Here is a 12928-nt window from a genome sequence, read left to right as displayed (position 1 = left end):
TAACATTTGATTTGATTTTAAAATAAATGGAAAATAGTTCAAATAATCTCTACAATTTGGGCAACGTCTAAAAAAGTCTTTATAGAAAATAATATAAAGAATGGGTAAAATATGTGATTTTCTTATAGGAGGTATTCTCACACCTCACCCAAATTATAAGGTCTATTTGAAGTATTAACTCTAAAATAAATAAAAAACAAAAATATAAAATGACATAAAATTATTCAACAAGGGTGCATAACTAACCAAATTTTATCATTATGTTCACCTTTTATGTTTCCTCTTTGGAATAGTAAGTAAATACATAAATGGGAATAAGATATTCTCATAGGACAAGTGATTTATATATACAAATTTAGCTAAAAAGAATCTTAAAAAAAACAAATTAGCAATAAAGAAGGTCAAAGATTATCTAGATATATTAGTTAGTAGTTAGCTACCCCATGAGCCAACGTTTTTCAATTTTCGTTTTTTCTTTTCTTTCTCAATGAAGACAAGCTTTTGACTTTAACTACAGCACTCCAAGTTTTATCATAACTGCTTTGTAATCATCACATTAAATCTAGTAGGGGCATTTCAATTTGAAGTTTCAATAGTATTGTATGTATGAGTTTTTGTGTCTATCACTATCAATCTCTATATGCACTAAATTTCACCGGAATTTCATTAACCACTACTTTCAAGTACCCATGATATTCATTAATTCCATTCAACGTATACCACATATTTGAACTAATTTAACCATTTCTCCTTATATAAGTATAGTATAGTATATACATCATCTTATTGGTTCATTGGAAAAGCTATAGTAGCTCAGGAATTTGGGGGATCATTAAGTTTGAACCTTTAATATATGTGTGGTGAGAGACACACAATGTGTGAGTGGCAGATGAGTACTAGTACGAGAGTATAGGATGAGCTGGTTGATTGGAAATGAGGGGAAAAGGTATATATAAGTAGGGAACCCCATGAAGAGAAAAGTGAAAGAATTACCACTTAAAGAGGGGAAGTCATGTGAGAGCATTTATAGTGTCTCAGTGGGGTTTTAGTGTTTTATGTTAACTTCTAGTGGCACATGGGAGACTTGTGAATATTATTAATTCATTCTCCATGTGATTCCATGTGCCTATCTAAATAAATTGACCACTCCCAACATTTTTCTCACAAATCTAATTTGTTCTTTTCTCCAACATTTTCCTCACAATTTTTTCTATTATACATGGAAGATGCACAACAAAATAAACGTAGACGTGTTTATTCTGTGGAACCAAACACAATAGTGCAAACTATATTTGCTAGAAACTATTTAAGTTATTTAGTTCCAGCATTGATGAAGATAAAGGAAAATAATATTTCTTCAAAGGAAAATATTAAGAATGTTAAGTATGAAGTGGACATGGCAATGGTTTCATCAGCACAAGGTTTTGCATGGAGTGATGGCCTTAAACTCAAGCTTCAAAAGGAATGTAATGTCAATGATGTAGCTACAAACAGTAGAAGCATAATTGAGAATGAAGCTAGTGAAGATGAGGAGAAGATGAAGAACTTAATAAGGTTGATACCTGGTGGAGAAGATATTTGTGATGAACAAGTTGTTAATGAATTAGAAAGTTATATAAGATGTTTACAAATGCAGGTGAATGTTCTTCAATGTTTACTAGCAGAGACATGTTGATTGATTTATGTCTTAATCTTGCATTTTCACAAACCAATATAAACTATATATGTTAGATTCAAGATATGTTGTCCAAAAACTATAGTATATTTTTCTGCTGTAATTTGTTGCATTTATTCAAGAAAAGTAGTAATTTATTCGATTAATCATCTCCACTGCAATGAAGAGATTTTTATCTTAAAAGAGAATATATCAAGTATACAATGCTGTTTGGTTTTGGACATGTAAAGATTTGTCAGTTAAACTAACTGAAATTAACTTTTTAATTTATATTTATTCTTTTAATTAGCACAAAAAGTTATCGTATTCAATCCTCTAGTTTGGTTTAATCACTTTGGATCCTCTCTCTAGGAAAACAAGGGGAAGGAGGAGAGTGAATATGTTGTGATGAACGAAACACATACAAACTTCGATATGAACACCTGAGATAACACAATATAAATATGTACACAATATCAAAATAAAATACAAACATTATTATAAAATATCTAAAATGATCACATCTAAATTGTACAATTTCTTTTAGAAAAATTAAAACAAAATATGATAGTGTTTTACCTTCATTCTTCCACCTAGTGTTGAAAATTATTAATGATATACATAATTAAATATAATGTCTTTAATAGCTTCACATATCATCGTTACTTCAACACAACACTCTATTTGACATGTGTCTAGAGAGTGTTCAAGTGTGTCGAAACAAATGATATTTACAACATAAGTTGTTAGAAACATATCATATAAGTGTTGGACACTAACGCATGTCGTACAATAGGTCACTATCTCCCGATCCTCGAGGAGTGTGTCTGTTATTCATAAGTGATGGAGAGCATTTGTACACATTTATTCAAGAATAGTATTTTCTACCAAGAAATAGGCTTAGATGATTGGACCTTCCTTTCACACCCGTTGTGATTTGGGTTAAAGTCCTAAGTTCTACAATTGGTGGGTTATATTAAAACCCATACAGATGCCAGTGTAATACAATACAAATACGTTGATACACATTTTTTTTTAAAATTCAAGACACGACATGTTACGTTAATAACATTTAATGAATAACTTATGTACATATATAATACTTGTAAAGAAACATCCTTCTTCACAATTAAATTGTGTGAGCTCTAGCCACTAATCTACTAAAAGAAGAAAAAAAAAGAAATAGACATCACTAATTAATTCATCTTAATGTATAATCTCAATTTACAAAAGATAATCATGGTTAAAACTAAAATTGTAGAGTTTTTGCCTAAATTAAAATATTTTAACATCTTTATTGGGGAAAGAGTTTTTTTTTTCTCTCAAAAGAAATGCTATTAATACCCTCTTTTTAACAACCTCTCTAATACTCTTCTATCATATGAAACTAATATAAGTTTCATAAACTTTATGCGAGACTCATTTCTAAAGTATCAATGAAATATCTCAAACGCATCCCATGATAATTTTTTAAAATAATTAAAAAATATTGGATAATTCTAGGATACGAAATAATTAAAAAATATTGGTAGTTCTGGCTGACATTGCTTAGTGATGTGCCTCTCCTAATCTAAGTTTATTTTAGAGTTAATAGTGCTTTATCTCCTGTAATATAGGTTATTTTTGGATTTATCCTTTGTATTTTTTATTTTATTTTTTTTGGTTTTTGTCCTTTTAATTCTTTTTTCCAGAATACCCTCCTAATAGGTCAGTTTTAGAAATTTTGGTGTTTGAATGGCCTATTAGAGGGTATTTTGTAAAGAAAATAAAATTACAAGGACGAAAACAATTTTTTTACATGGGACAAATCCGAAAATAATCTATATTACAGATGGCTAAAACACTATTAACCCTTTATTTGATAAGAAAAGGTATAATAATACTAGAAAGATACATGTCATATATTTTTGACGACATCACTGGTCTTGTCCTTTATGTCCTTTAAAGTAAAAGAACCAGAAAAGTATAAAAAGATATACTATAAAGAAAATAGAGGGAAAAGTTGTTTATAGTCTCATCTAAGTTTAATTTCCTTCCTTCCCGTCAAAATAGAGATTATTAGAAGGACAATTTTTTCAGTAATATTAATACTCAAAATCACCAAGGAATTTTTTCCTTATACCGTATTATTCAATGACAGTGCAGTAGGTATATTTGCTTGAAGATTGCTTTTTTGACATTGAAAAGTTCACAATGACACATATAAATGATCTAAAAGTTTTCGACGGAAGTTAACTACCGTTTGTCAAACCGACGGTAGTTAACTGCCGTTGGCCTCAACGGTAGTTAACTACCGCTGGAAATTGATTTTCTGCACATACCCACTTGTTCTGCCACCAACTTCCATTTTTTAATTGCTTTTCTGATTTTTTAATTTTGCAGTAAATATGCAACACATTAGCTGAAAGCCTTACCACATAACAAATGGAAGGATCTTGTAAAAATAAAATAAAAATGAAAGGAAACAAATTAATATGAAAAAGTATATTTTCACCCTTCTTCATCGTTTCAAACACCAAACACCAATAATCCCTCTCTACAATGGAATTAAGTAATATATTGAAATTTTTCTGAATTTGCTTGAACTGAGTTTCATAACACAAATATCAGTGAAAGTTCAATTGGGTGTTTGAAATACAATCAATGTTTCGATCTGTTCTTCCATGTTTAACGGCCTCACAAACGATCCTTGTACATCAATTCTAGTTTCCGAACCGATCTCCTTTTCTCCATCAATCGCCTCAGAGCATGAATCCGACTTTGTTTTAAACATCTATGATTCATGTTGGTACAACGAATTCAGCTTGGGTTAGATCCAGTACTGCTTGAGGATGCCATAATTTTGTAAATTTACAGTTGAAGAACGAAGAGAAAGGATTGTTGAGGGTTTCTATGAACATGAATTAAAATGAGGAACAAAAGCAATTAAAGAATGGAAGTTGGTGGCAGAACAAGTGGGCATGTGCAGAAAAGCAATTTCCAGCGGTAGTTAAGTACCGCCGGTTTAGCAAACGATAGTTAACTGCCGCTAGAAGCTTTTAGATCATTTACATGTGTCATTGTGAACTTCTCAATGTCAAAAAAGCAATTTTCTATTTACTTCAATGTTTCTTTTTTGAACATTTTACCCTCTACCCCAACAATTATACCATTGGCATTACCCTACAAATAAAAATAAAATAAAAATACCAATTTTAACCCTTTTTTCAAATCACATCCATTCACCCCATCAAGTCACTTCTCTACCGAAATACTTTCATTAGATTTTCCGGATTTTTTGCATAGAACTTGCAACACAAAGGAGAAGGGTGTGAAATAACATCTCGCCATGAGAAATTATTGATTAGACAGTCATGGCTTCATCTCAACAATAATGGATTCATGAGAAGGATGTTAATTTGATATCGAATTACGAAAGAATATTGTTAATTTGATAGGAAAAGGGTGTGATGAGAAGGGTGTTAATTTGTATTTATGTATTACCCAACAATTATTGATTATGAGAAGGATGTTAATTTGATATCCTTCCCATCAAGCCATGAGAAATTAAGCCATCAGGAGGACAATGAACGGTGGTTTTACTGTTACGAAAGGAGAAGGGTGTGAAATGGATTCATCTCTCATTGATTAGACATACAAAGTGTTGAATAACATCTCAACAATATTCTTAAAAAAACATCTCAACAATATCCATCCAATTAATTAATAAGGGACCTAGTGAGGTAGGGAACTTCCAAATGCATCCAAACTCAATTAATCCACCATGCTGTTGGTGATGATTGATAAGTGAAGGTTTTAATTTATACTCAAGGGTAAAATGGACAGTTCATACAAAATGTAGGGGTGAGGGTATTGTTGTTCGGGTACAAGGTAAAATTTCCTTTTTTTTTTTTACCAAGAGCAGGGGTATACACTTCAAGCAATGCTCTTTTTTAAGTAGTTTTTTTTGAAGAATTTTGAGAATTTCTTTTCGAACTCAACCAGCTTCTCATGTGCCCTCTAAAATGGTAAAATAACCCAATCCAAACACAACACTTTAAAACATATATAGGAGCGTTTAGATTATAAAATCTAAAGTGTTTTGATTTTTTGGATTTTAGAATACGAACACCCATATACATCTTTCTTGCACCAAAAAATCATGGAAAAACATTTTAAGTTATAATTCAAACAGTATTGACACAAAAACATGGATAATCAAATTAAAAACTATATTTAACCATTCTAAACTTAGTTTATATATGTTTCTCTGACACAATAATAGTAATATTTTGGATATTATGGTTAAATAATTTGTGTGAAGGTGTCTAACTAGGATGAGATGGGGTGTAACTAGCAAAAATCAAAACAAAATGGTAATTGTATTTGTAGCACGTGGCAACTCAAGAACCAGGAAAAGAGTTGTGTTTGAGGGAGATGAGATAGTAGAAGATAAATAAACAATCAAAAACAGGAACACACAATTAAGAATCATAAAAGGTTTTGGTGCAAAAATGTGTTCCTTGTCACAGCAAAGCTTCCTCATCCCTTTACCAACACTTCTTAACCCAAATTTCAGGAGCAGCAGGACGAGGAAGACTGTGGTGGTCTACTGCAGTTGCACACAGCCACAACACGATGATCAACAACAACAATCTTTAACTCCATTAAGGTAACTATATCAAAACACTAGTTCATAATACTTTTTTTTCTTTTTTATATTTGCATGCTGCTTAACTACTGTATATATAATAGGAAGAAAAATGAGAACAAGTTAGGGAAGTTAGCAATGATTGCAGTGGCTGCTGGTGTTTTAACGTTTGGATCAGTTCATGATGCATCAGCTGCCAAAACTGGTGGCAGAATTGGTGGTCAGTCCTTCAGATCATCCGCTCCTCGCCCCTCTTCACCAAGAATCAACAATAACAATTCCAGGTATCTAACAAAAAGGAAAAAAAATAAATGTTTCTAGAATTTTCATTACATTTTTGCATTTGATTATACTATATACATACCTATAGGCATATTTGATTTAGTATTATTCTAGATTATTTTAACCTATTTTTCTCTAGGTAGTATTAATTAGACTATTCTAGAAATTTGTATCACATCTCCAACAACACTCATCCCTGATGCAAATTTTGGAATCCCCAAGCATAGTTTGTCGTTGCTTATCTTGCTCTTACGAAATTATCTCCTCTGACATTGATGCCAATCATAATTATACTGGAAAATATTGGATTCACCTTGTATTTGTTGATAATTCTCTCACACCTTTTGCCACTATAGTTGTTGTTTGCCTCCTTGTCGGCCTTGTTGAAGACTTCTGACCTTGACGGGGTCTTCTTGCTCTATTAGTTGTATTTTTCTTCTTGGGCTAGTACATACTCAAGCTGAGACTCAGAGGCCACAAGCCATCATTTTTATTAGTCGCTTAGGCTTGTGTGTTTTGTTTGAACTTGAGTATTAGATGGCCTCGTGTTTACGATATTAGTATGGCTTGAATTAAAGAGGGTCGTACATTTGATTATACTTCAGATGAGTTATTCCACAGACCCAATAGAGTATGGTAACATAGTGAGTAGTTGGTCCAGCGGTTAAAAAGTTCGAACAAACAGACTCAAACTCTCCATCATTTGTAAACTCTTTAGTTTTCCTTGTTTTCACCGAGTGAGACTTCTTAATTTCGAAGACTCTCCCCCCTCAAGTCCAAATGAGGTTTTTTTCTTTTTTCTTTTTATTTACCTTTTTGTCACTTAGATATTAGGTTTTTTCTTCTAGGCTTGTGAGAGGCCCCCGGCCGTGCGGCAACCTGCACCCTTCAAATTTTAGTTCTTTCATTTTTTTTAGGGACCAGTGAATGAGGCTCTGATACCAGATGCATATTGCACAAGCCCAATGGAGTATAGAAATATATCTGTTAGTTGGCATTCTTAAGAGTAGGAGGTCCAACAGTTCAAAAGTTCAAACCAATGGACTCAAAATTCTCCATTACTTATCCATGTTCCTAGAGGTGTGGGACCTCTTAGTTTCCAACGGATACCATAATAGAAAAATGTTTAGTCTTATGCTGAAAATAGGTGCATCTTTTCCAATTTTTTTGTTTCTAATTTTATATAGACAAATGTTAGGAAGTTCGTGATTAGGTTAGATTTCAAAGTTTGAACTCTTTACCTACCTAAAACTTCTTACATGTCTCTTACCTCTCCAACTGAGATATATACTTAAGGTGTATTTTTTTTTGTAGTCAACATATAATTGTCCTATATAATTAGAGATCATATTAAAAGAAATGAAATAACATTTCACCTGTTTGTCTCATTTTGTTGGAATCTTATTTCTGAAAATTTCGTATCTGTACGTCGACAGGACCAACATCTACATAAATCCACGGGTGGCGCCTCCACTAGTTGGTGGATACGGGTACGGTGGTGGATACGGGTACGGTGGTGGTTGGGGATGGTCTCCATTTTCTTTCTTTGCACCAGGTCCAAGTGTCGCAGTAGGCGTTGGAGGTGGATTTGATACTCTGCTTCTGTTTATGTTTTTTGGTGCTGCAGCCGCAGTTGTGAGGAAATTCTTGGGAGGATCAAGAAATGTTGATGATGATGATGATTACTAGCTTGCTGGCTAGCAGTACAAAAAGCTTTTCAATACTTATACTTGATTAATTGAAGAGAGTGTCGTGTTAAATATAGATGTTTAAAGGAATGAAAGATCGAACATATGAGTGACCAATATTTTGGTCATTTGAGATATATATTTTACTTGAAAGAGAAGCAATCATATAGAGCGTGAATAGATTTTTCTAATGGTGGCTCAGAGTGCTTTAAGAGCATAAGCATAGTCACTCTGATGCATATTTACTTCTAATTGAGAAAAATCAAAATTTAGTTTTTGGAACACAAATTTGCATTCCATAATTAAATTTTCAGAATGCATATACCTTTGTTCCTAAAATAACAGAGGATGTTTGTGTTCCAAAAAACAATTTTGCTTGGAGAGAGTCCTATGTCTCAAGTTTTAAACATTTCTTCAGTCCATTTCCTTGACGACCGATATAAGTAAAAACTGCACCTGTCCGAAAGTATATGTTTTGGCGAGGAAAATACACAGTTCTTTTATCTTTCGGATAAGCAAATTCAGATAAAATGATGTAAATTCTTATGTTCGGAAGTGTATGTACTTCTAGACATGTGCAATTTTTTCGAAGTCGCTAGAAACAGCTCTATCAACGATTCTGAAGTAGGGAAAAAAGTTATGGTAAAATATCATGATCTATTATGAATGAAATTGACTATTTGTGACTGCTTTATACAACAAGAGAAATAGTAAAGAAATCAAAAAAGAATTGTATTTTTTTGTTTTACAAAAGAAGAATTTTGTGTTGATTAACTATATTCATGTAATGGTTTTCTGTTCCTTCGAAAAAAAAAAAAAAAGTTCTGTTGATAACTAAAATTTCTTACAAACTACCATGTCTCGTTGCAACTATTATGTTTATTCGTCTCAACCTCCTTCAATTCTTTCTAACAATAAGTAGATTATGACCAACAACAATTAGTAACTCTTGAGAACATCAAATTCTAGTAATAATTTTGAAGATTCATGCCTAAGATTAGAACGGAACATCCAAAGTATTTAAGACGACCAACTCGAGTCTAATACGAAGACACAAAACAAATGTCATGGTAATATGTGCAATAATGATGTCAATCAAGGAGTCCATAAAAGAGTACTAGAAAATATTTGCATAAATGGTTGAACGCTATAGTAAAATGTGTGGATGGATGAGAGTATTGTTTATGAAGAGTGTGCATTGGATCTAGAAAAGAGATAAGCCTTCGTCACAAAATAAATGGGGATTGGGGAGATTCCTTTTGTATCTTATTGGTTGGGAAGGGTATTCAACAACACGAGTATACTAATCTAGTGTGAATGTGGGAGCTGAATTGGATACAATATTTTCTTTGCCCCTTCAATTTCTTTTTCCATGAAACTTGCTGCTTCATTTCTTTCTTTTTGTTGACAAATTGACTGTCATGCCTTAAAAAAGGTGTCACTGGCTCACCTGAGATAAAGATAGATATTTAGACTCAAAATTATTGGCATAGATGTTGATAGATTATCCAAAAGTTTTTAAATTGTCATCTGATTTAAACTCATGTTATATGATATTTGATGACTTATATCTAAAAAGTTAGCTGATTAAAGTTTAAGTATTTGATAAGTTTGATGTTGTAAATATAAAATGACATAAAGTTGTTTGTCCATGCCTTAATTATTTGGAGTTAAAAAAATACAAATCAAAACAGAGAGAAAAGGCTCATGTTACCATTCTTTCTAATATTGAATGAGAGAAAAGAGGTATGACTCAAGATCCTACTTGTCCAATATGTCAGTGTTCCTAAAACTTTGATGCATATTCTTGGAGATTGGGAGGAAGAAGAGAATTCGGGGAGAGAGAAGTTGAGGCGAGAGAAATAGAAGAGAAGTTGACAATTTCTCTTGTTTGGAAACCAAAAAAATAGGGGAGAGAGAGTTAAAACACATGGGACCCACATGTTTTTATTTCTCTTCTCATGAGCGAAGAAAGAGTTGAGAAAAGGGTACTTTTCTCAGATTTCCATATTTGCCCTTCCTTGTCTTATTCATTGTTTCAAACTTCTTTTTTTACGTGTGAGTTCCCTTATTATTATTTTTCTTACAAGTTCCTTTCTTATTTTTTTTAAGGCGTGAGTTATTTTTTTAATTAAAACATTAAATTCATCAAATTAATTAATAATTAAAATAACTAAACTATTTAAACTTTTAATTAATAAGTAATATAAGTTAAATTAATCTAATTATTTAAACTACTCAAAATTATATCTAAGTGATTGAATTAATTTAAAATTTTAATTAATAAGTAATATAATAGGTAGTTAAATTAATCTAGTTATTTAAACAACTCAAAATTATATCAAGTGATTGAATTAATTAAATTATTTTTATGAGATTTTTTATCTCAAGGGTATTTTTGTACTTTTTGATTCAATTAAAACTTCTCTCTTCTCTATTTCTTTTATCTTTCTCTTGTATCAAACAACCCATCAAATCTACTCCATTTCTCACTTTTTTCTCTCTTCTCATACTCTCTCTTACTTATTTCTCTCTTCACAACTTCTCTTCTAAACCAAACACACCCTAAAAGTCTTTGGGAGCAGTATATGTCAATTTTCTTTGGTGTTTTTGTTTGGTCTCTCTACAAAGATGAGTCATTTATGCTTCGGTCAGACCTCATATATAGGTCCTAATCTCACTTCATATATTTTTCATTTTGTCCACACTTTTGTTTTTAAAACTGTTCTTGAAAAGAAAAAAAATCAGTCACTGTTTTTGAAAGAAAAAAAAAGGCTTAATTGCACCTTTGATCCCATATGTTTTAAGAAGTTGCGATTTTGACCCCCTAACTAATTAAAATACAAAATAGTTTCCTATGTATTGGATCTTTGGCAGTTTTGACCCCCTAGACCAATTTTGACTCGGTCAACGCTGACGTGGCCAAAACCCACATATAAATTAAAAAATTAAATAAATGGAAAAAAAACAACAAATAATTAAAAAAAATAAAAAAGGAAGGAAATCGTGTTCCAAAATCTGATTCTCCCTCTTCTTCCTTTAATCTCTCTCTCTAAAACACTGATTCAAGAACCTGCTCCATTGACAGAAGCTCCATTGACAGAAGCATGAAAAAGTGGAAAAAGGATGAGCAGCTCAATGCAAGCACGATAATGAAATAATGTTCTATTGAACAAAACGAAAGTTTCATTTTTATCAAAAGAAAAAGGAGCATATCACATGCACTTTGACATACATAAAGGGCACAAAACAAGGTAGCTATATTAGTTGCATGTTGCTTGTGGGAACATAAATAACTTGAATAAGAATTACACCTCCATTGTTCCTTAACAGTCCAATAGCCTGATATATTTATCATATAAATTCTTTTTTTTCCTTACTCTGTCGTTTCCTATCTGTATATTTATTATAAACTGCTAAGTTATTTGTTAATTTGCAGTTATAAATGCAATATTATTTGTGTCAGCATGAATAATGCAGGAATATCTGAATAATCTTTAATAGTATGAATATCTATTCTTGAATCAATTCTTGAATCAGTTAAAAAGTGTTTTATAACTCCTACATGTTACCTTGAATGCATGAATAAGAACTCCCTGTAGTATCAATTTGATGATCTCTCAAAAAAATCAGAACAATCACATACTGTTTACATTATTAAAAGTATAATGATAGTTTCTATTTATATTTCCTCATCAACTGTATTCCTGAATGCTACAACTAGTTTACGTGTTTGAAAAATTACAATGTCACTTTACTTCCTCGTGTTTCTGGTTACAATTTGAATACGAGAGTGATTCGATCGGAGCAAATCCATGGTGGTGATGAAGTAGTGGTAGAAAGCTTCAAGATTTTGGAACAAAGGGTTTTAGAGAGAGAGAATCAGTGTTTTAGAGAGAGATGAGAGGAAGAAGAGGGAGAATCAGATTTTGTAACACGATTTCCTTCCTTTTTTTCTTTCTTTTTTATTTTTTTAATTATTTGTTGTTTTTTTCATTTATTTAATTCTTTAATTTATATGTGGCTTTTTTTATTTATTTTTAATTAAAACAATGCTCACGTGGCGGCTTTGAAGTGTCACGTCAGTGTTGACCGAGTCAAAATTGGTATAGGGAGCCAAAACTGCCAAAGATTCAATATATAGGGGGTTGTTTTGTATTTTAATTAATTAGGGGGCCAAAATCGCACCTTCTTAAAACATAAGGGGCCAAAAGTGCAATTATACCAAAAAAAAAAAAAAAAAAACGCTAAGTTTCACTATTCTGTCCAAAATTATACAATGCAGACACGACGTCACCAGATACTTGACCACTTATAAGAGGATAGAAACCCAGAGAAAAATATCTCAAAATTGCGTCGAACAGATACTTGACAACCTACATGTGCTAAAAAAGTGGGGGCGTTTTGACCCTATAAAGGATGGCGCATGTGTGGTGTTATGTTTGAGTGCACTCTCCTCAGTTTATAAAAGTAGATAATCTTTGGGATACACCCCAAGAGTCTCACCTCTACCATATAAACACTATTAGTATGTGTGATGTTTTCAATGTGAGACTTTCAGATAGAAAACTTCCATTAATCTAGTGAGTAGCTATTCAAATAACTGTGATGATTTATTAGACTTGCATTTTTTCCCCCATCTTTTCCTTTATTAGATGTCTCTTAGGAGACGAC

The 12928-nt window shown here is 31.9% G+C and overlaps 2 protein-coding genes across 2 annotated transcripts; both read left to right on the top strand.

Moving 5' to 3' along the window:
* Positions 1-820: 820 nt before the first annotated feature.
* On the top strand, positions 821-1896 carry LOC11424707 (transcription factor bHLH146). Its single transcript, XM_024780331.2, has one exon. The coding sequence runs from the start codon at positions 1220-1222 to the stop codon at positions 1673-1675; it is 456 nt and encodes a 151-aa protein (XP_024636099.1). The 5' UTR covers positions 821-1219; the 3' UTR covers positions 1676-1896.
* A 4153-nt stretch (positions 1897-6049) lies between these two features.
* Positions 6050-8432, top strand: LOC11421942 (uncharacterized). Its single transcript, XM_003610030.4, has 3 exons — positions 6050-6305; positions 6389-6568; positions 8003-8432. The coding sequence occupies exons 1-3, from the start codon at positions 6148-6150 to the stop codon at positions 8253-8255; spliced, it is 591 nt and encodes a 196-aa protein (XP_003610078.1). The 5' UTR covers positions 6050-6147; the 3' UTR covers positions 8256-8432.
* The last annotated feature ends 4496 nt before the right edge of the window (positions 8433-12928 follow it).

Source organism: Medicago truncatula, chromosome 4 (genome assembly GCF_003473485.1).
Source record: "Medicago truncatula cultivar Jemalong A17 chromosome 4, MtrunA17r5.0-ANR, whole genome shotgun sequence".
Lineage (NCBI taxonomy): Eukaryota > Viridiplantae > Streptophyta > Magnoliopsida > Fabales > Fabaceae > Medicago > Medicago truncatula.
This window is presented reverse-complemented; position numbering and strand designations above follow the sequence as displayed.

Excerpts from the sequence above, each read along its gene's own strand:
- LOC11424707 (XM_024780331.2), top strand. The coding sequence starts at position 1,220 with ATGGAAGATGCACAACAAAATAAACGTAGACGTGTTTATTCTGTGGAA.
- LOC11421942 (XM_003610030.4), top strand. The coding sequence starts at position 6,148 with ATGTGTTCCTTGTCACAGCAAAGCTTCCTCATCCCTTTACCAACACTT. Across the intron at positions 6,306-6,388 it reads CAATCTTTAACTCCATTAAG|GAAGAAAAATGAGAACAAGT; the intron begins GTAACTATATCA and ends TATATATAATAG. Across the intron at positions 6,569-8,002 it reads ATCAACAATAACAATTCCAG|GACCAACATCTACATAAATC; the intron begins GTATCTAACAAA and ends GTACGTCGACAG.